The following is a 26,494-nucleotide window of genomic DNA, read 5'->3' as shown; positions in this document are numbered from 1 at the left end:
AAAAAAAATTAAAAAAAAAAAAAAAAGAATGTCTCGGGGCGCCTGGGTGGCTTACTCGGTTAAGCGTCCGACTTTCGCTTAGGTCATGATCTCGCGGTTCGTGGGTTCAAGTCCCGCATCGGGCTCTGTGCTGACTGCCAGCTCAGAGCCTGGAGCCTGTTTCAGAGTCTGTATCTCCCTCTCTCTGACCCTCCCCTGCTCACGCCGTCTCTCTCTCTCTCTCTCCTAGAAATAAATAAAACATGAAAAAAAAAAAAAAAGAATGTCTCTCTGCTCCACCCCCAAATGCATTCAGATTAGGCAAGCTCCTTAACCTCTCTTAGGGTCTTTTCTCCATCAGTGAAGTGAAGACTATTGTTATGGAGGTTTTTGTAGGGTTGGTGTGAGGATATGAGATGTTATAGAGTCTAGCCAGGGATTGTTACATGTTGTTATTGTTGTCATTATGACTACTACTATATGATGTGCGAGTATCATTTTAGTTTAACCCAAGCTTGTGTTTCTTTGTTTTTCTGTTAGTGTCCTGCCATTCAGTACATTGACAGTTACCCTACATGGCCTGGACCACAAGGCTTAGATCTAGGCCCTTCTTGGTCTTTCTCAACATTTACTCTCAGTAGCAGGTTATATACTAGGCCTGGTGACTGGCTCTGTATAGATGCTTAAATACTTGTTGAATGAATTAATTCTCTTTTCTTTGAAACTTATAGTAAAAAAAAAAATCAATCTTTCTTCTTATTGGTACTAAATGGTACTTAATGACACTAACACTGCTTACAGGCACTTTAATTGGCACATTTATTGCCACTGGGTGGGCACTTAAAAGAGCCCATACTCAAGCACTATGGTGGGTACTGGAATCTGAATTTCTTACATTACATTTTATTTTTTAAAAAATGTTTATTCATTTTGAGAGAGAGTGTGTGAGCAGGGGAGAGGCAGAGAGAGATGCAAAGAGAGAATCCCAAGTAGGTTCAACCTGAACTGTTCTTGGATATCTTGACGGGGATTTAGGAGAATATTCGGTGTAAGAAATGATTTTTAAGTAATTAGACAAACTGTTAGTTGTGGAAATAATGAGGTAGCCTGTAACTTATTGCTGTTAAATATTAATTTGGTTATAATTATAATGTTTGAGGGAATTATTTACATACGTTTTCTCCATCTTGACTGTTAATAATTGGGGGTGGGTGAGAAAGAAGCATTTCTTTAATATAGATTTGACATTCGAATGTGGAAAGAGCTGAAATTTATTGAAACAGTAAGGAGAGGTTAGAAGCTTGTATTTCAGCGATGTGGTCCATCTAAAACCTCACAATACTGTGATTACTGAGGTAAGTGCTTAATTCTGAATCTAACAGCTAAGTGCCATTGTTTTAGGTTTAAAAGAGAACCCATATAAAGTATTTGACATTTGTGTGCAGACTTAATGGTAATTCAATAATTCTAATGGATATATATTTTTTTTCCCATCTTGAAGTTTAATAAGAACATTGGTTTTCGGTGTCTTACCTGTTTTTATGTATAGGAGTTATTATTTATTAATTTATTTATTTAAATGCTTATTTATTTATTTTTGAGAGAGAGAGTGCAAGTGTGAGCTCTTGGGGGAGAGGCAGAGAGATGGGAGGTGGGAGAGAGAGAGGGAGAGAGAGAATCCCAAGCAGGCTCTGAGCTGTCAGCATAGAGCCACCCAATGTGGTGCTCAAACTCACAAACTGTGAGATCATGACCTGAGACAAAACCAAGAGTCAAACACTTACAGACTGAGCCACCCAGGCACCTGGGGGTTATGATTTGTATCAGTGAGAATGATGTGTGTGAAGCTAATAAACAATCTATTTCCCTACATAAAGTGATAAAGTATGTTATAGAATTATGGCTACTACTAATTACTAATCCCTAAAGATAGGTAATGAGTAGAATTGCTATGTTACAAATAAAGTGAATATGTGGAAATCTGTATTATATTTCAAATTTGAATAGTTTGTTTTCCTTTTCTTTAAGAAGCAGCAGGGGAAACTGCCCATTGCATTCCATGCCAAGATCAATTCTCCATGTTTTGTCAGACTGCTTAATAACATTCAAACATACAGGCAGTCAGAAGACCATTCTCATTGATAAATCCATAATGATAAGGAAAGCATGTACTTCAGAACTTAAGCTATTTGTTAAACCAAGCCTTGTTTGAGATATTTTTGAAAAGTGGTTATAATTTTCCCGATTACAGGATTAAGACAAAGAAACAGAATAGTAATGTATAGAATTGGAATGGCTTTCTTCTCCCCCCCACCCCCTGCCTTAGGTTGAATTATCTTAGTGTCCTCTTTTAAAACGTTGGATCGTAAAAAAAAAAAAAAAAAAAAAAAAAGGAAAGGCACCCCAGAAAACAGAGAGAAAGGAAGACACAGGATCTAAAGCAGGCTCTGGGCTCTGAGCTGTCAGCACAGAGCCCATTGCAGGGCTCAAACCCACTAACTTTGAGCTCATGACCTGAGCTGAAGTCAGACACTTAACCAACTTTGCTGCCCAGGTGCCCCTAGTCTGTGAATTTTAACAAAGTGATTGAAAGAAATGAGGAACTATTGACCTTTGATACCTATAATGCTCTTAGATTTTACATCAAGTTCAGGATACATTCACCAAGTTCTTAACTATCTTGTTTTGTGAAGAACTCTAGATTTGAAAATTTGAAATCCTGAGAAATATTTTTTCTATGACTTTGATAAAGAACTTCAAATTGTATTTTTTTCTGAGAAGGATAAAGTAGATATATCATGTTTATTTTCTTGAGTTTCATTTATGTGATTGGCTTTAATAAGAATATTCCAACCTAATTCAATTTATTTTTATTAAACCAATGTGGATTAAATATTTTGAAATAGGCTAAGTCTTTTAAACCGTTTTTAGAGTTTTTAAATAAAAGTTTTAAAAGCGTAAGTAATACATAATCTGTGTGTATATGTCCTCCTGGCCCCCATCATCTAATAAGCCATTCTTTTCTTGTTCTACTCTGTAAACATGAATTGCTTATGGCTTGTGTACTGAAAAGGCTGCCAGGAAGTAGGGTGAGCAAAAGTTCTTTTCCCATGACCCTTACTCTAATGTTGTTCCAAGGGTTCCCTACTTGGAAATGCCTTGATAACCACATTCATTCCTGACACACCCTGCCCCCAACACACACAAAACTACTGAGTGCCATCTGACCCCTAGTCCAGCTGCAGCTTTTTAAAACACTGGTGGTAAAGCCTTTTACCTAGAGTAGTGAATATCTGAGAAGATTTGGTGCGTGATATGTTGCATATGTATAGGAAAAAATTTTTTTTTAAAGATTCAGTTACTTGGTGGTGTTCTGCATCGTAAAAGTTGATTAGTGTGTGTTTTTGTTTCTGTTTTTCTAATTTCAGACTGACTAAAGTTAGTGTGTATGTGTATATGTTTGTCCTTTTTGTATAATTTCTGGAACTTTTCCTGCTGATAATGAAACCTAAAGTGTTATACTTTAGATTCTCTTTTTCTATAAATTTTATCATGCATATAATTTTTTTAAAAGATTAGGTTATATGCTCGTCATCATCCATCCCTCCCCCCCACCCCATTCTTATATGATGCACTTAGTTTCTTTGGAATAGAGAGGAGAGAAACATATTTAGCTAAAAATACTAGAGTTCCGAATTTCTCTAATCTTCCCACCAATACTGAACTACACAGTAGCTTTCTTTAATGTTTAGAAAATGAGACTGTGAGGAAGACATTAAGTAATTTGCTCAAAGTAACAAAAATCAATCCTGAAACTGGGATTTAAACCTGTCTGATACCAAAGCACTGTTCTGTGCTATTTGATAATATTGTTCAGGCCGAGAACACTATCTAAGAGTTTTCTGTTCTAGGGACAAAAGAATGGAGAGTGGAGAGGAAAAGTGCCTAGACTGCAGAGTTTTGTATGGAATGGTCCCTGAAAATGAAGGAGGCTGGGACCAGAAAGTATAAGATAAAGGACTGGCCAGGTAAAATACTGGTACCTGCTGTGGTCCAGTGTCAGACTACTGCTCCAGGCAAGATTCCACGACTACAGTAGTTGGACAGATGGTTGGGTGATGCATTGGAACTTCATTTACTGGATTATTTAATATATATGTAGAGGGGCACCTGGGTGGCTCAGTTGATTGAGCGTCCGACTCCTGATCTTACGTTAGGTCATGATCTCACAGTTGTGAGATCAAGCCCCGCATCTGGCTCTGTACTGATAGCGTGGAGCCTGCTAGGGCTTCTTTTTCTTTCCCTCTCTCTCTGCCCCTCCCTGACTTCCATGCACCCGTTCTCTAAAAATAAATAAACTTAAAAAATCAAAATAACTGAACATTAAAAATATATATGTATAATAAAGGGGGTACTTTTGGTTATACTATATTTTCCCTCCTAAGGAGACAAAAGCAGACAGGGTTATTTATGAAGCATAGTTATTCCTGGAGTGAGGATATGAGTTCTCATTCCAGATTCATGATGGGTTTGGGTTGAAAAGCAGACTTACTAGACAGACTACAAGGCCACTTTGCAGTATGAGAGAGGGAAGAAGGAGTCTTGCTCTTATAGATCATGTGATGTGATGCCTCCTCAAAAGCTGTGACATGTGAAGGTTAAGTGTGTGGGATAAAGGGAACTCTATTTGTGGACCATTTCCTGTTACAGCATGCCCACCATGTAACTGACCTTTATGTATTCCTTGACTTCTCTCTGTAGGCCCTAGCCTAGACTAAAGAACTTTAAAGGCTTTAACTTCTTTGTCTTGTTTCAGTTACAAGGAATTTGAATTCTGGCACACAAGTTAACTGCTTCAAGCCTAAATGAAAGTGTTAGAGGACCCATGTTACTGACATGCTGCCTAGAAAGCACATTTCTCTGTGTGAAGACTTTTTACCTATAGTGTTCCATTGTGAAAGTAGAGATTAATTTTGGCAAGGTAATTTAGTATGAGAAGTACTTACTTTAATCTGAGAATTGTTATTTTGTTCTTAACTAAGTTTAGAGGAAGCATTATTTTGCATGTGTACTAGTGACCGCAGTGTGCCGTTCTGGCATGCCCAGGCTTAGAGAGAAATCCATAGGTGGTCTGCTTCAACCTGAGACTTCTAGTATTTCTATTTTTCTTCTTTTCTCTTTTCTTTTCTTTTCTTTTCCTTTCTTTTCTTTTCTTTTCTTTCTTTCTTTCTTTCTTTCTTTCTTTCTTTCTTTCTTTCTTTCTTTCTTTCCTTTTTGTAGATAAAGAAAAACTTTTAGAGGATATCTTAGTGATGTCTTCAGGGAACAAAAAGTGAAAGGCCACTGTTCTGAACAACGCTAGAGGTAGTTTTCTTTCCCTAAACTAGCTCCTACACATGTTTATAGTAGATTAGTGCCAATGGAATTGGGACTGAAAACCTTGGCTTCTTACTTTCTGTCCAGTTATATGTGAGTGCTAATCCAAAGTCTGCATATTTTTAAGTCCCAGGAGGCACACATGTTATGTTAGATGAGCATTTTAATTCTAAATCTTTGAGGTAATTCCCTTTAGAGCTACTTACAACCACGTGATAAAATGGGAATAAGTGAATTTTCATCTGGTCAATATGGGACATTTTGAAAAACTTTCTTACCAAATTAGTAAGATCCCTGGTATACTTAACCATAGTAGTTAAATCTATATGTATAAGTATTGGTCTTCACTAATCACTGTGAACAAGGGTACTAGTAGATAGTGCAGTATTAAAGAACTCTTCATCAAATTGGAATTGAAACTAGAAATCAGACATGTTTAAGATCTGTAGTGGGGAAAGAAAGAACTAAATAAAACATCTGTCATGTAACAAATACTAATTTTGATTTTAAAAAGGTGCACTCTAGGGACACCTGCGTGGCTCAGTCGGTTAAGCCTCTGACTTCGGCTCAGGTCGTGATCTCATGTGGTTTATAGGTTTGAGCCCCGCATTGGGCTTTGTGCTGACAGCTCAGAGCCTGGAGCCTGTCTTCGGATTCTTTGGCCCCCTTTCTCTCTGCGCCTCCCCTGCTCATGCTGTCTCTTTCTCTCTCTCAAAAATAAATAAAACACTGAAAAAAATTTTTTTGAAAGGTGCTCTCTATTAAGGATATCCTCATTTCATCTCAGAAACCAGCTGGTACTTTCAGGAACATTGAGTTCAGGCCATGTTTGCGTTTCTTTTTTTTTTAAACATACAGTGTTTCATTAGTTTTATATGTACACTGTAGTGATTCAACACTTTCAGTACATCACCCAGCGCTCATCACAAGTGTACTCTTTAATAATCCCTATTACCTATATCACCCAGGCCCCCAACTCCCTCCCCTCTGCTAACCATCAGTTTATTCTCTATAATTAAGAATCTGTTTCTTGGGGCTCCTGGGTGGCTCATTCAGTTGATCGTCAGACCTGGGGTCAGGTCTTGATCTTGCGGTTGGTGGATTCAAGCCCCCTGTCGGGCTCTGAGCTGGAGACTGCTTTGGATTCTGTGTCTTCCTCTCTCTGCCTCTCCCCAACTTACTCTCTCTCTTTCTCTCAAAATTAAATAAACATTTAAAAAAACTGGGGTGCTTGAGTGGCTCAGTCCAACTTCAGCTTGATCATGTTTGTGGGTTGGAGCCCCACTGCCGCTGGGCCTCTGTGCTGACGGCTCAGAGCCTGGAGCCTGCTTCGGATTCTGTGTGCCTTCTCTCTTTGCCCCTCCCCTGCTTACTCTCTCTCCTTTTCTCTCTCTCTCTCAAAAGTAAATAAACATTTAAAAAAATTAAAAATTTTTTTGGAAAAAAAAGAATCTATTTCTTGGTTTGTCTCTCAGTCTCTCACCCTCTCTCTTTTTGCTTTGCTCATTTGTTTTGTTTCATAAATTCCACATATGAGTGAAATCTTGTGGTATTTGTCTTTCTCTGACTGTAGCTACACCCATGTACTTACACATGGAGACCTTGTCTATGTTTATGTTGATTTCTCACTAGTTCTTTTTTCCCTGGCTTAGTTCAATTCCATACCTGCAGGAAATAAACTGAAAACTTTAATCTTAGATTACTTGATTCAGGTTAGCTCTAAAGAAAATTGCTTAATAGTAGAATGCAAAATTGGGAAATGTTTCCTTTCAGGTATATTAAAACATAATCATTTTTGATGATAATGTTTTAGTTCCAGCATGTTACTTTCCATACATACCTAGAAAATTAATTCCTAAAATGAGAGGAGAGGAAACATATAACCAATTTTAAACACCTATGCCTCTTTCCTTATATGACTAATCAATGTATACTTCCATTCTATCACAAAGCCAAAATTTCTTTTAAGTGTGTTTTATTTACTTTATCCATAATATTCCATAACATTTATTTTCATATAATAACAATACAAAGTTCAGTGCTTATCTTATGTTACTCCACTACAGGATATACATATCCTGCTTTAAGAAGGCTGCTATTAAAAGATCTTGCTATATCCTTTTAGTTTCATTCATTTGTTTATGCAAGACTCAATGCTTTTTATGTATCAGGCCTACATCTGTTTGTTAAACAGCGGACAAAATAGGCAAAAATGTGTACTTTCATTGAATTATATTATAATTGGAGGAAACAAATTAATGATTGCATTATGTCATAGGTCAGATAGTGGTAAATGCTCTTGAGGAAAATAAATATGGGGAGGTTATGTAGAAGAGTATGTGGGGCATATGCCTGTTCTTCAGGGGCTACTATGCTTTTGAATAGTTGTCAGGAAACGCCTCACTGGGAAAGTAACATTTGAAGACCGCAAGGGAGTAAGAGAGTGAGACTATGTTTAGATAATTAATATATCAATTCTTTCTTGAAAAAAAACACTTCATTTTGAGTAATGTCTCACTTTAGTGCTTTTTAGCTAGTTACTATACTATTATAACTCATCTTGCACTACCTTTGAATAATCTGGAGGTGATTCTAAATTTAGTGGTTTGATAAATTGACCAACATTCCTATATATTTGACTGTGCCTAGGGAAAGTTGCATTTTCAGTGTCTTTAATTCTGCCAAGTAGTCTGGCATTCCAAATTCACTCTGGTTCTTACTTACACACTGTCTGGATGATAGGAAGTAGGATCTTTGTTGACTGAGAGATGTAGAAATTGCATAGATAAGGAAGTTAATACCTACCTTTTGAATCATTAAATGAGCCTTGTGTGGTAACATTTTGAGGAAGGGAACTACTTTGTTAAGTTTTTTGTCTCTTGAATCATAATATTATCAGTAAAAATCTCTTTAATGTGAACTTAATTATTTTAGGATTTATTTTATTTGTAACTGATTCAAGGTTAAAATTTACCCTAGCTTAGGCAAAGGATTTTTCCATAGGTAGTACAAATCAATAGCGCAGATTCGTTTGCAGGACAATAGTTAAGGTATTTAGGAAAAATATCTTTTATGTCCTTGAGAAACCCATTTATATATAAGTGATATACTGATTATATATCAGTGTATATATACCCAATAAACCTAAAACTCCAGGGACTTCTACTTATTCAGTACTTCTTCACTACCTTGGTTTGAGGGGATGTGACTAAAGAAATATAAAATTTAATTTCATTGAAATCTAATAATTTTCATGGTAAATTAGTCTGATATTTGTTTTAATTTTTTGTCATATTACTATGATAGCAGATATTAATCATTCACAAGCATGATTTCTAAGGATTCTCAGGGTTGTTTACATATACCCTTCACTATTCTGATGTCATTATAAGTTATTAAATTGATTAGATGAACCAATGCTTACCCCTGTCCCACCCCTACTACAGACCCATGATAATTAGTGCACAAACTTCATTTATCCTAAATGTTGATGACTTGAATCACAATGATCTGGCTCCCTACACTGCACAGCATTGAAACTGAATGTGAATCATTTCCAGCCTGAAAATAGAGACCCTAGTTTGTTATCTGGAGAGCCCTTGTTAAAATATTGCCCACAGTCGCACTGTTTCAGTATTCCTAGGGATGAGTGGTGGTTTGCACACAGCTGCTGGTAGCCCCTTCATCTCCAGAAATAAGCCCAAGGTATTATGTAGCTTGAATGAAGGCTCTGGGCCCTTTAAATGGCCAAGGAATGAGAAGTTAAGCTAGAGAGAATGGATTTTTTCCCCCTCTCTCATAATGGTTAGGGACAACACAGACTGAATATTTCTAGAACAGGCTTTTCATGGTGTTAGGTTTCTGTGGTATTTAGAGATAGGAGAAGGCAAATGAAGTAGTGCTGTATGTGCTGTTTACTTTGTTTTAGTAGCTTCTTGAGGTTAGGGATAATGCTTTCCTTCACCTGACAGTTCAGATGCTCTGAAAGATGCCTTGTTCAATATGACTGAGCAAAGTATAAAATATAAAGATACTTAGTAACCCATGGAATCAAAGATGTAAAGTTTTTATATTTTAATATCTTTTAAATTGGGTGGGGAGCTTTTTTATAATTTTTATAATTTAGCATCTTAAAAATAATTTAGCATCTTAGAACATATGAACTGTGATACATAAAACCATCTTAAATTTTTATCAGCTGGAGAACAGATATTAGTAAGTTTTGAAGAAGGCAAAAATATCAGGTCAGAGGAACTGAAAACCACATATATGTTTAAGTTTTTGAATTGAATGGTGAACTAATCATGGAGTGTCCATGAGCTAATAAAAACCTGGCATAAATCTTGTGTGTCATTTGTATGAGAAGTCCCTTTTATTTGGAGCAATAAAATAATTAGAGACAATGTGCCTTCCATAATGTGGGAAGCTGTAAAGCTAGAAGTAGCTGCACAAGTTGACACAGTTGGAATTCCTCTGCTCTGGTGGCTAAATATGTCTTAGCTGTTTAAAATCACAGCAGGCAGTTGCTGACTCTACAGATCATTGATGTGTATGCATGTTAGTAACTCAAACAGCATGGCATTTGTGTGAATGAGTTTTCTTTTGAAATAAAAGATTTAAGATTAATCTGTGCTTTCTGATGAATATAATCACATAAAATAAAACAATATTTTAAACATGATGTGTATGTAGTTTAAAGCCACTTAGACTTTTTTATAATGACTGTTCCATGTAAATAACAGTACACCAGCAGTTAAAATAGTTACCTAATAGAGATATAGTATGAGGATGAGGGCTTTTTTTTAAAGTGAGAAAATAATAAAGGGAAAATTGTAAATGATCCTGTTTTAAAACAGTTGTTTACTATTGAGTTATGCCTTGTATGGTAGAATTGTAGGTGTAAGAGGAATATTTTTTTAAAGTGGTATAGAAAGAAGTTTGTTTTGTACAAATTCTAGCCCTCATTCTATTACTTGGGTAAGTCACTTAACCTTGGGCCTCAGTTTCCTCATCTGCTAAATGGAGATAATTACTCATTTTCCCCAGTAGAGTTCTAGTGAGATAAGGGTATAAATATGATTTTGAAAAAAATCTCATTATGTGTACTGAAGGTGGTGAATGGCTATAGTAAATCAGCTTATTAGGAACAGAATACTTGGAATTTAGAATAAAACAGTAATAAAATAGTATATCCTATAAAAATTGTCTCTTGTGATACCTTAAAGATGGGGTAAGTGGGGGATTGCCTCTCAAGGTGCACAATGGATCTACTATATTTATTAAAATGTAGTTTCCTTAAAATAGTCTGGAAAAATTGCTTTAGTGTTTCAAAATGGGGTAGGATAGCAGGAAAATGGTCTATAAATTATGTAGGATAACAAATCTATTGAAAGCAACTTATAAAAACATCGTGGACATGGAGAATAATCATCTGTGTGCCTTTAATTTCTTGGCAGCCCAAGCTCCACCCTATTTTAGAGTCATTCTTTTTTATTTCTTTTTGGAAGAACCAGGCCCGATGCCAGCATACTTACGCATCTTGTCTAAGAAGCTTATGTACTTGCCTTTCAAATACTATTCATAATAAAATATTTCTAGTCTTTAAGAGGATGTTAGTCATACAGCTATACGAAAAATTTCTTTTACCATAACCATATTGTTCATATATAGCTATAATATTACTTATTATACACTTTTGTTTGGCCAAAGAAAATCAATAAAAATACAGTAGTAAAAAACCCAAATATGCTGTCACAAACATAGCCAGCCATTTATCAACACATTCTAAACTTGTTACTCCATTTCAGTTTTGCTTAGAAAATGTTTAGAGGTTCATGTACATTGGCTTGTTTCTTCACTTGTTTAAACAGATTTCATTATTCAGTCCAGGAATGTTTTTCTTAAGGAATGGTAGAATGTGCAGAAATCTATTAACCACTAAGACAATACTTTGAAGTTTTAATAATCTGTCATTGGAGGCAATATGAGTGTTCTTATAACTTTCATTAATGTATATGGTGCTAAACAGCTGATGGGAAAATGCACTTAAGTAAATGGTTAATTTACCATTTGGAATAGACAATTTGACTATAAAGATGCTTGTTGTCACTTTAGTGTTTTGTTGGTCAGCAGGTACTTTGGCTACATTAAAGTTGCTGCCATCATGTAATAGTGTATTATCTTAAATCCTGAGAGGTGAGCTTAATGTAGGTTTAGTACTCAAGAGCCAACTATAACATGTCATTAGTTTCCTCCTGAAAAAATTAGCTATCATAATTATTACTATTATCAAGCTCTTACTGTGTGCTATGCTGAGCCCTTTGCATGTATGATTGTCATTATGAAGTGGGTATATTATTATCCTCATTTTGTAGATAGGTAAATTGAAACTTGAAGAGCTTAAGTACCCTCTCTACAAAACAAAACTAAGAGTTTAGCTAGTATGCTGCCTGATGTTGAAATCTTGCTCTTAGTTTTTTAATAGGACTTCTTTGTATTAGAAAATGATATAAGGGAATAAAAATCAGTGCTAGCTTTCTCTCTACTGATTTAAGTTTATGGAACTTTTAGTTTTTTGTTTAACTGAACGTTCTTCTCATCAAGCTTGATTAGACCACCAGACTCATTTTTAGAGTTGGATTTCTAAGACAAGGGTGAGATTTAGGTTAGCACCTAAAATATCTGGACTGGTTTTGTCAGCTTCCACTGCTTTGCTTTTTGCCCAGCTTGCCAAAGGATCTTAAATGAAAGGACCTTGTAACTATTCTCTGTGACTCCTCAGATTTCATGTACTTGATTTGATGTTCAGATCATTAGGTATGTTGTTTTGCTGGGGCTCTGGTTTTTCTCTCTTCCTTTTAGCACCTTTCATAGCTAGAGGCAACTCTACGACTAAATCAATTCTTATCTGGAATTGATTTTTGCCAGTCCTGGAAAAGCCTTAGTTTACCTTTCCTAAATCCTCTCAATTCCTGCATTCTAATGTGTTTATTGTTAACTTCCTACTTTTAAGACCCTGTGCTGGCTGCAGTAAAGACTAGAGAGATTCTCTGCCCTCCACAGGCTTACTGTTTGGTGAGGGTTATGGGACTTGGACACAGATATGTATTAATAATAGAATGTAAACTTGTAGGGTATATCAGTAGACATCAAAAAGGCAGTATATTGCAATAATGTAGTACTTCTCAAATTTTTTTACTAGAGAAGGCGAAAAATATACCCTTAATCTGAGGACACAGCCCAAACTGACTGTCTTGATGGAAATAACAAAAATTAATTCACATGACTCTTGCTTTACTCACAATATGTACTTGTTCTTATTAAAAAAATTTAGTGTTTATTTTTGAGAGAGTAGACAGGTGCGAGCAGAGGAGGGGCAGAGGGAGACAAAGAATCCAAAGCAGGTTCTAGGCACTGAGCTGTCAACACAGAGGACGAGGTGGGGCTTGAACTCACAAGCCCTGAGATCATGACCTGGGCCGAAGTTGGATGCTTAACTGACTGAGCCACCCAGGCGCCCCACAATATGTACTCAAAAGAAACGTGGAACAGGATAAAAGTAATGAGGTTCCATCTCCCCAATTTTCTGATAAAAGTTACAACACCAAGAAGATACGCTAAAATTATCCATGGCTTTGTGAACTCTTGACGTACTATTGTGTACCATAAAGCATGTCAGTATTTGGTATCTGTAAACCAGCAGATGTTTACTCTGGCTGGATTATTTACAGTGGCTTTTAGATTAATCTAGAGAGGTAAGTCTTAATGTTGCTTCAAAAATACTGAAGGAAGCTACATGCTGCATCCTCAAATACAGCCAGATGCTCTTTGAGGTATGATGAAGCTTCACAGTAGAGCTTTGAGTACTTTATTTGAAGACATTTGAAGGTCATAACAGAAAGTGAAGGGATATTTCCAGCATGGGGAATGACTTCATGGATGTTGAGAGAATTCAAGTTTAGAGTGGTTTGTTTGGCAGGCATATTGAGGATGCAAAGAAGCTTGAGAAAGAAGATGTCCTAAAAAACCTAGAAGAAAGATGATATGCTTGGATTGCATGGTAGGTAACAACTTAGTGTGGTGCTTTAAGAAGGAAATTAACTAGTCCAATTTTACCACAAACCTGTTTAGTATATGATACCAAGAAGGGGATGATTGAAACAGTAAGCTTTAAGAGTTAGCAATAGGTTGCCATGTGACATGAAAGGTAAGGTAACAGTAAATACTCTTCCCAAGTCATTGTCTTTGATAGATAGAATACTTCAGGTAGTCAAAAGAAAAGTGAGCTGGAGGTGAGGTAGAACACTAAAACACTTCACATTGCTACATCTGTTCATCAGAATGTAAGTTGTAGATGCCTGGCAAGTAGTGCAAAATGAGTGATTGTACTAGAGAGAGGTCATGGGTGGGATACTACACCATCCAGGAAAATGTGCCAGGCCATTTTGTGTTTCTGGGAAGCTTTGGAAACCTGCAAAGTTCTCCATGTCAGTGTTTTTTAATCTAAATTTTAAAAATGCAAGGGGGATATTTTATTCAATTTTGCTTAGAAGTGCAGCATTCAGAGTTAAATCACCACTTTGGAGCTTCCTGTATATAAATATACAGTAGTTTTTAGCGTTTACTCATTTTTTGAGAGACAGAGAAATAGAGTTTCAGCGGGGGTGGGGCAGAGAGATACAGAGACACAGAATCTGAAGCAGGCTCCAGGCTCTGAGCTGTCAGGGGCTGGAACCCACAAACTGTGAGATCATGACCTGAGCATAAGNAATAACATTTTGAAAGCTTTCTTTAAAAAACATTTTTTCAACATTTATTTTTGAGAGACAGAGACAGTCCATGAGTGGGGTAGGGGTAGACAGAGATACAGAGACACAGAATCTGAAGCAGGCTCCAGGCTCTGAGCTGTCAGGGGCTGGAACCCACAAACTGTGAGATCATGACCTGAGCATAAGTCGGCCGCTTAACCGACTGAGCCACCCAGGCGCCCCCAAAAAAGTATATAGTACTTTTTGAAAGAAAACAAAGTTTTGGGGTAAAACAAGGTGACTAAGGACAAACCCTCCTGAAGGAAAGTGTGAGGAAGAGAAAACTCAAAGGCAACAAAGGAATGCTTATTGAGGAAGTGAGAGAATCCTGAGAAACTGCAGTGTGCCATTGTTTCCTTACCCTTCCTTTTTCAAGTTTTTTCCCCCAGGGTAGGAAGATGGGTGGTTTACTTCATCCTTTGAACTTCCTATTTTTAACTTTACTTCTAGTAGCAGTGAAGTCTTTGTGGGTTTTTGTTTTTAATTTTCATGGAATTTGTAGCTTTATTGAAACTGTGGATAAAATCTGCCCAACTACTGGTTCCTGTTTGTTTTTAGGTTGGAATCTTCTGGAACTATTTGCCAGACACACATCACTTATAGGATTACAAACTGGTCTTAGAGGCCAGCGCCACTATTTATCTTCACTGAAGCTATCCTTAAGATAGTAATTTAATTCATAGGCTAAATGTGTTATGCTTACAATGAAATTATTTCATAGTCTGCATTTGCCATCTTAGTGAATAGTGGTTTAATAGTTAACATTTGTTGAGAACCGGTATTTCAAGTTTGTTCTGTTCTGTACCAGACACTGTGCTAAGCTAGTTTCATGTAATATTCATGACAGTCTCGAAAGGATTTATTGTCTTTCTTTTGTACATGTGGAACCTGAGATTCAGAGAAGTTAAGTGCTTGCTCTAAGACATATTGCATGCAGTAGGTGGAGTTCTCAGGATTGGTGACCACGTCTGTTCCACTCACGTGCACACTTAATTCATGACATGAAAGAATGATTGATTCTAATAAAGGACTTCTTCCCAGATCTGAGCAACATTCATCACATAAGACTTTATCACTGAAAACAGATGCTTTGACTTACACTGTATGCCACAAAGGTACATGTATCCAAAACAGGATGCAGAAATAATACCCTGAATCTGGCATAAAAATGAATGAAGCCATCTCAAGCTAGGCCAACTTTATAGTGCCAAAGCAATGTTGTTCCTTTCGCAAATATAGCAATTTAATTTAGTGGCCTAGAGTAGTCTGTTCTTTTTGCATTTCCAAAGGGATGAAGAATGGCATCAGTGCCCCATTGCCCTCTGTGATTTTTTGTGTCCACTGATCTGTGAATACGGCTATTGCTACATGTAACAGCATTTCTCAAGGCCAGCAAAGAAAGAAAACTGCTTGATCCCATTACTGTAAGTCACTCATTTTCACTTTAGCTCAACATACATATATTGAGTGATTACTAGTACTAAGCTTTGTCCTGGACCTTCTTTATGAAGACTTTTCTTTAATTGTTAATATTGGACAACCAGTATTTTCTAAGCATTTATGTAAACTGGGAAATAACAAAGTGAGCATTTAAAAGTTTGTTTAAATAAGAGCCATAGAAATGATTTTTATTGACAAGTTCTCATTGCATTTTTATAATACTTCACCACACCTAGTGTTCTTTTCCTCTGACTTTTCTCCATCTATCAGTCTGAGATTTGTGGCTCTCAGAGAGAACACTAAAAACATAACTACAGGTGTTAAAAACCCAGGCTTAGTTGATAATTCCTTGACATATTCTGCTGTGTAGTGTTCAGTATATTTTCTAGTAAGTTAAGGCTTCCATTTATACTCATGTATATTCTCAGTACCATAGCTTTTCAGTAATTGATCTATAGTGGATTTTTATATTAGCACATTGGTGTATACTTCTGTCTCTCTGGTCCCTCTGGTTTCTTTTGAGTCTGCTGTCTGTTGGGCATTATGGGCAAAATGAGATGAAGAATATATACCTACCTTCAAAAAGCTTAACACCTAAATTATTATTCAGTTATCTTGTGGCATTAGAAAGTGTAAAAGCGCTGTGTGTTTCCTTTGGATTCCCTCATGGCATTTCATAATGACCATCTAATTATGTTTGCTGCTACCTTATTCCATGCTAATGAGCATAGCTAGCTCTAATGTATAGTTCAATACTTGGAGTCTTACTATTTTAGAGTTTATGTAGCAGATAAAGGCTTAGTAGATGTTGTGAAAGGACATACCTCCCTGGTTTTAATGCCTGTTAGTATTTGGGAATTAGCTGTGATATGTAGCAGAAAGAATCTCAAATTGGGGAGCAGAAGACCTGTCCAGATTAGAGCCCAGCTCTTCTTAGACTTTGGGCTAATCATTACTTACATTTTCAGAGCAGCAGCCCTCATATTTTTGTGTGAGAATTAGGAAAAAATATGTAAGAGCTTTGAAATAATAAAACATCTTATCATTATTGTGAACGTATATCAAAATTTCTTGTAAATAGAAAAACTTTTTATTTACTTTTTATTATTTATGATTATTTTTGTAAAGTTGACACCCACGTTTTATCAGTGGTTGAGAAAGCCACATCAGGGGATTGCAAGAGTAGGTAGAAGGGAAGGTGAAATGCGTCTGAAAAGTTGAAAGAATTCATCTACCTTACGGAAATTCATGCTTTCAGAAAATGAGCTCCTCTGCATAAGAATGGTGTTGGATACTTGGATAGTATTTGCAGATGGTAAAACTTCCAACCTTTATTATGCTATTTAAAACAGGATGAATAGATTAGGTTTATGGATAACAGGGTAAAAGGTAAAAGAGAGAAAGCATAGCAAGTGAGCCACAACATGTAGTTGAAAATATAAGAGGAGATAATGCTAAACTGGAAGGGATCAGGAAAGGCTATTTGGAGGAAATGGGGGCTTGAGAGAAGTCTTGAAAGAGACCATGGAGAAGAGTATGTCTCTAGAAGGTGGGATAATGATATAAACATAGGTACAAGAGACTGGATGTTTGTTTAAAAAAAATTTTTTTTTAATGTTTTTATTTCTGAGAGAGAGAGAGAGACAGTGTGAGCAGGGGAGGATCAAAGAGAGAGGGAGACACAGAATCTGAAACAGGCTCCAGGCTCTGAGCTAGCTGTCAGCACAGAGACCGAAGCAGGGCTCAAACCCATGAACTATGAGATCATGACCTGAGCCAACGTCGGACGCTTAACTGACTGAGCCACCCAGGCGCCCCTGGATGTTTGTTTCTAGTGTTAACCAGTACCCTAGCTTGGTATGAGTCTTGATAGGTGTGGTTGTATAGGTAGGTAGAAGATGCCTTTTGGAAGATTCTGTACATTTTGTAAATTTGGCCATGCCTAGTGTGTTGTCAAATCTTTTAAGTCTCTGTTTTCATTGATTCTTCTGAGAATCTGCATTCAATCTTCACCAATGCACTCAAACAGAACTGATTGTGTTGTGGTGGTGGTAGTGGTCGTCGTCGTCGTCTTCTTCTTCTTTCTTCTTTCTTCTTTCTTTTTCTTCTTCTTCTTCTTCTTCTTCTTCTTCTTCTTCTTCTTCTTCTTCTTCTTCTTCTTCTTCTCCTCTTCCTCGTTCTTTTAATTTTTACTTATTTATTTTGTGTGTGAGAGAGAGAGAGCAAGTGGAGGAGGGGCAGAGAGAGGGAGATGGAACCTAAGCAGTCTCTGTGGTGTCAGCACGGAGCCTGATGTGGGGCTGGCTCAAACTCACAAATAGTGAGATCATGACTGAGCTGAAACCAAGAGTCAGACACTTAACTGGGCCACCCAGGCACCACTAATTGTGCCTTCTTGTTTGCTACCTTTCTTTATGTGCAGAGCAGTGTGGCAGTATGGTTAATTGGGGATTCCGGAGCCAACCTTCCTGGGTTGAAAATCTGGTTCTGTTATTTACTAGCTTGTATGAACTTGGGAAAGTCGCTTAACTTGTTTGTGCCTCAGTTTTTTTTATCTGTAAAATGGGAGTGATGATATCTGCTTTTTGTGGCTGTTTTGATAATGATTTAATTTGCATTAAGTGCTTGGAAAAGTATCTAGCAAGTAGTAAGTACTATCCATAGTGATGGTGTTATTTGTTTTTAAGTTTTATGTATGTATGTATGTATGTATGTATGTATGTATGTATGTATTTTGAGAGAAAGAGAGAGTGAGAGGGAGGGAGAAAGAGAATCCCACGTAGGCTATATGCTGTCAGCTCAGAGCTGCAGGGCGGGGCTCCATCTCACAAACCCTGAGATCATGACCTGAGCCGAAATCAAGAGTTGGATACTTAACTGACTGAGCCATCCAGGTGCCCCTCTAGTGATGGTGTTATTAACCTCTGTAAGAGACTTTGTTAATTGACCTATGATGAGATTTATTTATATGCCCTCTGGTCCTATTGGACTGTGCCCTTTTGGAGGAAAGGATTTATCTTATTTTTACCTTTGTGTTCCTGTTGCTTTGTACTGTCTGCCTTCTGCATGGGAGTGTGAGTATAATTCTACAACACATAGGTCTGCAACACATTGCTCCTGTGAGTTGTATGTCCAGTCTCCGATCAACTGGGTTTCAGGAAGAACTGCCTTATACCAGTAGACTGGCTGGTTGTTCATGCTCTGACATAAATATAGCTCACTTCCATAGGTAACATTGTAAAAACAATTCCATTAACATTTCTAAAGTAAAAGGCAGCTCTTAATGTATAAGAAGAGTTATAATTATTTCCTAAGTGTGTTTTATTTCTCTAATGAAATGAAGTTTCAGTGTTTCATTAGCATCATCTAATCATGGGTTCTATAGGTTAACTCTTTGATATAAAAACATTGCTGACTAATTAAAGCCTAGTGTAATCTCTTCCGACTTAATGTGAATACATGTGAAGACATCCTGGCTTAACTTGCAGGTTAGGCAAATGGAAAAGATATCGTAAGGGTGGTACTTAAATGACATCTCTACTATGTACAGTCTTGCTTGCTAGTAAATGTTATTCCTCTATGTTCACCTTAGAATGTGACCAGGCAGCTCTGACTGGGATCTTTTTCTTGTTTATTCTCAAGTTCTAATAGCTGGGTAGAAATAGGGAGAAAGAGACACTTTTGCCTAAATTAGAACTCTCTGTCATATTTTATACACTTGATCTTTCTTTTTGTATTTAAGAGAAAATGTAGGTTCTTATCATTATACATTTTTATAGTTTAAAATTCAACAATAGAATTTTAAAAATTAGGTTTTAATCAATTTCTGTTCTATGCATCTGGCCATTGTTTAGAAAATTTAGACGGTTAGGGAATAGTGTGTTTCACATGGCTTCAAGTCATTTGAAGGTGTTATGCTTTCTAGTTCAGAGGGACATGGAGCCAAGATTAAAACCTGTGAGCTGGATTCCTCATTTTGCAGAGTGATCAATATTACTGGCAGAAAATATAATAAATTCTTTACCTTGGTAATATTTTTGACCTGATTATTACTATGGTTTTTAGAAAAGGAGAACAAATAAAAGAAAAATCAAGAACCCAGACACTTGAAGTTGAAAATAAGTCCTATTTTGGACTTCCCTTTATTTTTGGAATTGTTATCTGACTTAACTTGAGAACAAATTTTTTTAAATGTAATCCTGTCTTGTTATGCTTCCAAAGGGCTATGGAGAGATCATTTGTGCATTTTTTCATTCTAGTGTTGAAATAGACACATATCTCTTACTCAGAAATACTGAATAATCAGGTTGTCTCTGTCATGGCCCAGTTGCAGTGCAGTAAGAGAGAATTTGAAACTGCTATCAACAGGTGGTTTTCTTGGGCACTTTCCAAGGTTATCTAAGGTCTAATAGCTGCTACCTTCATTCTTGAAACATTTTTTTTCTTTTCTAAAATGTTTACATGGAAATAGCCAACACTTTTTAAATGCTTAACATTGTGCCAGACACTGTTCTAAGTTCTTCATCTATATTTAACTCATTCACTCCTCACAGTAACCCTGAGAGACACGTTCTGTTCCATTGAACAGATGAGGATACTGAGGTACAGAGAAGTTAAGAAACTTGCCCACAGTCATGTCACTGATTGATTGGTAGAGGCAGGAAATTAACCCAGGTAATCCACTTCTAAAACTCACACTCTCAATCACGTGGCCATATTGATAAGAGTAGCTGGTAAGGTGGGCCTCTGTGTTCTTGTCTTGGAACAGGCATTATTCTAGTGCACCCACTGTGATGTCTCTGAAAGGAGAAAGCAGCTTATCTTTCTTAGTGAAGGAGCAAGGCCATGGGAAATGAAGAATAGTTCAGGAATAAATGGTCGGTGGTGGGGTATAGTGTCAGAGTTCCTTTCGACTAAGCTTCCAGATAGCTCATTGAATTTATTTGAGGGGAAACTCAGAGGAACTAATGGTGAGGAGGGTAGGGAAGGAAAGATCTCTCTTACAGAGTTCGTAAACGCCCTGATTCACCCATATATACCACCCCTCATCTCAACTCTGCTGTAGGAATTGCATCTGTGACTTCAAATCCATTTTACCATAAGCCCTTTATATTGTATATAGACAAATACAGGGACATTAAATGGAAAGCTTTCCCTGTCTCAGGGAGAGTACTCACATCCAGCTTAGCTTAAAATATCCGAGGAGTCTACTTTCTTTGTCTTCTCATAGCATTTGATATAGGTGTTAGGATTTCTCTACCCATAGCCAGAGCTGTGCACTGTCAGATAAATGCATACTTTTGCACAGTGCCCTTCTGTCTGGAAGGCCAGTCAACTTTCCCACTTTTATGAGCTGGACTTGAATGATAATAACTGGTGCCGCTTATTGAGTTGCCTAGTATGTATCAGGTACATACTTCATTTAGTCTTTAGATCAACCCTGTGAGATCGGTATTAATATTCTATTGTAAAGATAAGAAAAATGGTTTTTGGGAAGGATGAATGATTGTTCAAGGCCTCAAAGGTAATTGGCAAAGTCTAGTTCTAATAAAGCGTTTGTTTTCTCATTGACTGATAATTCATTAAGAAGGCTCTCTTCATCTTTCTTCCTGAAAGCCCAATCCAGGGACATTCTTGAGCTGATAGAACTTTCTCTCTTAAATTGAAAGTACCTCTCAAGCAGAATATGTAGCTGGCCCAAGGTTTTAGGCCCCTTGTGAAAAGAGGTGCTATCTATGAGTAGCATCATCTTTCCAGAGAATAATATGGTTTTGTTTTTTTCTTTTTTCAAAAAAATCTGTCTCATGTGTGTATTTTGATTTTTTTAAAGCCTCTCTGAAGCTTGAGGCCTGTCATCTTCATACTTGTATTTGTTCAGGGTGTTGGTAAGTTCTTTGGGTCACAGTGACACAGAAAAGTGACCTTAATGTTTGAAGATCTGTTTATTCGTTAGTATTTACATTGATAGGTGCTTAGGCTTTCCTGAATGGTGGGTTACCACAGTAAGTCCTGACGTCATATCTAGGCATAGGGCTAGAACAAATGTTCTCTTAAAGAAAAAGTTATGCTGACACTGGTTAAAATGTTAAGGAGGACTTTATTCAAGACTGCTAAAGGTGTCAAGCTTATCACACACAATAGGGGAGAGAGAGCATACTCTACCCTGAAAGCAGCAAGAACAAGTGGGGATTTATAGCCAAGGAGCAGGCTTGGGGCCAGGATAGAGAGGGTGTTGGTGGATAGAAAATTTATTAGGAGGAGACATCAAAGGTAGTAGGATTCTTGGTGAAGTCAGGTGAAGGACTAAATAGGTAGGGGATGAAGATTTTGGTCGGGTATCCAGGGTGGGGAATTCTTTCTAAACTGACTTGGCAAGATTCTTGCTAAAACTGAACTATGTAGGCCTAGTGAGGACTGAGAGCCAAGGTAGAAGCCTAGACAAGATGAGGGCTTGGATGAGCCTGACTAAACACTGGTTAAGGAGAGAGTCTTTGTTGGGTCCTGTTGCTTAAATTAAATGTAAAAGTTCACGTATTAGACTTGAACCCATGGGAGATACCACTAAATGAAGTGTATAGTGAATTCCAGAAAAATGTTTTCCTATTGGCATAGACTTCTGTGGAAAGGTTAGTATGGACGATCAGAGTAGCTCTGAGTGGTGTGACCTTTAAAGCCTCCATGATGCTACACTGTCAGATTGATTTATAATTTTACTTAAAAAATTTATATATTGTTTATTAAATGCCAGGCTCAGTTTGAAATCCTTTGCAAATATTAATTTACTCAATCCTTGAAACAACTCTATGGTGGTTACGCCATTATTATTCACTCTTTACAGATGAGGAAACAGAGGCTCAGAGGAGTTAAATAATTTGCCCAAGGTCACATAGCAAATACTTGGTAGGACTTGGATTTCCACCCAGGCAGCCTGGCTCCAGAGTCTGCATTCTTAATCACTCTGTTAGGCTGTATCCTAGGGATTTACTTCTCATTATTCGGGGCTTTTCTTTATTCTCTCCAGGAATAAAAAATTCTTCTGGATTTAGTCACACTCTAGACTTTGTTCAGGCTAAAGCCTGGTTTGAAGAACATATTTAGCTTGAGGTCCCCTAAAAATTACAGGGTTATTAGTAAATAGCCTTTCAGGTGGCCTTTCACCTTACCAGATCTAAATCAGTAGTTTATTGGTTAAAAACACATTCCCTCCCTGTTCTATAGTCTGTATATTGGTGAGCCTTTCTAATCAAAGGTTGGCTGCTTTCCCCTCCCTTTCACCCCACCCCACCAGCGATCTTAGTAGCATTCTTTTTTTTTAATGAATGCTCCATTTATAGGGAGTGAATGGTAGTTCTTTCATAAAGGCTTTGGGAATTGGCTTCCAGATAATACACAACTGGCACCAAAACTTTCTTAGAGGGACAAATCCCCAGTGAACAGAGAATATCCAGTTCCTAAAATAATTCTTTAGCAGTGTCTTTAAATTCTGCTTAAATTTATCAAGCTGGTATTTTAAAAGGTTCTGGTAAATATAGTACTAAAATTGGAGTTATATAATAATACACATGGAAACTCTAGTATCCCATGGTATCTTCAACTTATGATTTTGTAAAACTTTTTAATTGCAGATCTGTCTATGGCGGTACAGAAATTTTCCCAGTCACTGCAAGATTTCCAATTTGAATGTATTGGTGATGCTGAAACAGATGATGAAATTAGTATTGGTGAGTACTGCTGTTCTTTAATATTCTACATAATTTTAAAAGTCCTACTTCAGACAGTGATTTCATTGAAATGAAACAGATTCACATACCCAAATACTAAACATGTAAAATATTCTGACTTTAATAAAGGTATTAGAGGGGCGCTTGGGTTGCTCAGTCGGTTAAGAGTCCGACTTCGGCTCAGGTCATGATCTCACGATTCATGGGTTCAATCCCGGTATCAGGCTCTGTGCTGACACCTAGCTCAGAGCCTGGGGACTGTTTCAGTTTCTGTGTCTCCCTCTCTCTCTGACCCTCCCCTGCTCACGCTGTCTCTCTCTCTTTCTCTCTTTCTCTCTCAGAAATAAATTAAAAATATTTAAAAAAAATTTAAGAAATAAAAATAAAAGTATTAGGGTAATATTTGGTTATTGTAGAGGAGAATATTGTAAATTGTTTAAAAATTCAACTCTAGTTTTTTTTCCATAAGGAAATTATTTATTTATTATTCTATAATTTAGCTTATCCCTTTGATAAGAGGTGGAAAACAATGTTTGTCTCTGTCTCAAAGTGCATCTTTCACCCAAATAAATACATATTAGACATCCACTATTAAATATACAAGGCACTGGTTTTAAGAATTATTTTACTTTTTAAAAAATATGGTACTGGTTTCTCTCTTTTAAAAAAAAAAGGATTCTTCTTTTTAAATTTTATTTTGGAGAGAGAGACACTTGGAGAGTATTCAAACAAGGAAGAGGGGCAGAGGGAGAGAGAAAAAGAATCTTAAGTAGGCTCCATGTTCATACAGAGCCCAGTGTGGGACTTGATCTCATGACCCTGGGATCATGACCTGAGCTGAAATCAAGATAAAAAACTGAACTGACTGAGACACCGAATTTTAAATTAAAAAAATTTTTTTCTTTAATGTTTATTTATTTTTGAGAGAGAAAGAGAGAGCCCGCGCGCGCGCGCGCACACACACACACACACACACACACACACACACACACACACGAGTGGGGGAGGGGCAGAGAGACAGAGACAGAATCTGAAGCTGGCACCTGGCTCTGTGCTGTCAGAATAGAGCCTGATGCAGAGCTTGATCTGACGAACTGTGAGATCATGACCTGAAGTCAGATGCTTAACCAACTGAGGTTACCCAGGCACCCTATCATTTGATTTTTTTTTTAACATGAGTATTTGTTTATAAAGAAAGAAATCAGTTATGATATACTAAACCGGTATTATTATAGGATATATAGAACAGTACAGAAGATCAAGAGACTTGAGCCTTAATCCAACTTTGCCTTAATTCAGCAGTCTGACTCTAGGAGCATACCCATTCCTGATTCAGATGTTTTATTTCCCATAAAATGAGGAGGTTGGGTTATGTAATCTCTGAAGTTTTATCTGTATCTGAAATTTTACTGTTTGAAGATCAGATTCATGCAGCATTCCTTTTCCCTACATTTTAACAATCACTACTTAACAATTTGTAGATGGTGGGTCCATTTGAGGCTGAATTAGAGATATGTCACATGATCAAAAGACTGTATAGAATATGTACATTTTAGAGGATAATACTAAATGTACTCATCTTCCAGGTGTAAAAATAGAATATTACATGTGTTTCGAACAGTTATTCTCAAAGTTTGATGTATATATGAAATAGCTAGAGATCTTATGAAATGCAGACTCTGAGGCAGAGGATCTCAGGTGGAGTATGTGATTCTACATTTCTAACAGACTTAAAGGTGATACTGACATTGCTGGTCCATGGATCACACTTTGAGTAGCAAGTTTTTGTAAACCTTGACATGCCCCTCCACAATCACATTCCTCTCTTTCCTCTACTATTTCTTTTTCTTCATTGTTTTGTCAATTATATATGTATTCATAAACAGTATATTTTTATTTTTGAACACCTAAGTAGCAAGTCCAAACTTGCTTGTTATCCCCACCAAAAAGAGGCTCTCAGGGAGAAGATACGCTGAATGAGTTTGATTCATTGTATGGCTTTAGCTTGCCTACATTCACAAAAGTTCCTTCTGGAGAAATCACTGGCAGAATACAGAGTTCTTCAACAAGCCCTTGCTACATGTGGGATTTACATTATGCATACAAAAGGGTGATCAAGGTGGCAGTCTTTCAGAGGGGCTGTGCCAGGTGGTCACTTTATTGGCTTTCTCCCTTAGGGGTGTTAGTTACTCTGAGGGGTGTGTAGAGGTAACTGGTCTCTTGAAATCATCAATGACTTCTCCTCCCTCAGTGCTGTGATGAAAAGTATCTGAGCCATGTGGAAGAAAAGTGAAGACTGCCACATGGGCCTTAACAACATGACTTCTTTTCCTCTTGGTGATCTCAGTGATCATGCACTACTGGCAATTGGAACAATGGTTGTCATTTTTGTGTAACACTTCTTGACATTTGTGTCATAAATGTCTGGTCCCCAACATAGGCTTTGTGACGCACACCTGGCCAAAAAGCCTAGATTATATTACTAAAATACTACTATATTAGCATTATTATTTAGAAAAAAATAAAACCCACATATTTATGTAATACCATTTATTTTCACTTAGTAATGCAGTTGTAGTTGAAAGAAGGCAGAGGCCTGATCTGTCTTGTCTTTTTTAAAAAGCACTTTCGCTTTAGCCCCTGACCTAGGGCCTGACTCACAGTAGACCCTTAAATTGTTGAATAAATGACATAATTTTCCTTATAAACTTTAACTTTTTTACTTATATATATAGTATATATATATAAGTAAAATATAGTATATATATATGTAAAATTTGTTTTCTTTTAAAGAAGATTATGTTAAAAACTTTGGGTTGTCATAGATATTATGATTTTTAATGATTTCATGACTTCAAAATAAAATATTCCATAAGGTTGATATATAAAAACTTATGAAATAAATTCTAAAACATTCAAGTTGCTTGTAGTTTGTCTTGCTAAAAAATACAGTAAATATATTTCTGCATATTTCTCTTAATTTCCATTAAACTTCTCACTTACAATACTTTCTTGAAGTCACAAGTAACTGCAGAGGTAGGGATTTAAATAAATGCCCTGCAGCGTTTCAGGCAAATGTTAGGTGATTTCCCCAGGTTGTGGTGAATTTGATATTCATCATTGGTCTGCTTGTCTCTTTCCACTTAGGCTAAATAGATGTTGTGGCTCTTG

At 36.9% G+C, this 26,494-nt stretch overlaps 1 protein-coding gene across 1 annotated transcript in view; it reads left to right on the top strand.

The window, feature by feature from the left end:
• The window catches only part of ARHGAP42 (Rho GTPase activating protein 42), a 268,642-nt gene that overhangs the window by 46,853 nt on the left and 195,295 nt on the right, over positions 1-26,494 (top strand). Inside the window, exon 2 of the mRNA XM_039221800.1 lies at positions 23,228-23,323. Coding sequence (XP_039077731.1) covers positions 23,228-23,323 — 96 coding nt within the window. The remainder of the gene's footprint in view (positions 1-23,227; positions 23,324-26,494) is intronic.

Source organism: Hyaena hyaena, unplaced genomic scaffold (assembly GCF_003009895.1).
Source record: "Hyaena hyaena isolate Hyena2069 unplaced genomic scaffold, ASM300989v1 scaffold_1018, whole genome shotgun sequence".
Taxonomy (NCBI): Eukaryota; Metazoa; Chordata; class Mammalia; order Carnivora; family Hyaenidae; genus Hyaena; species Hyaena hyaena.
The sequence above is the reverse complement of the archived record's forward strand: the minus strand, read 5'-3'. Positions and strand labels throughout refer to the sequence as shown.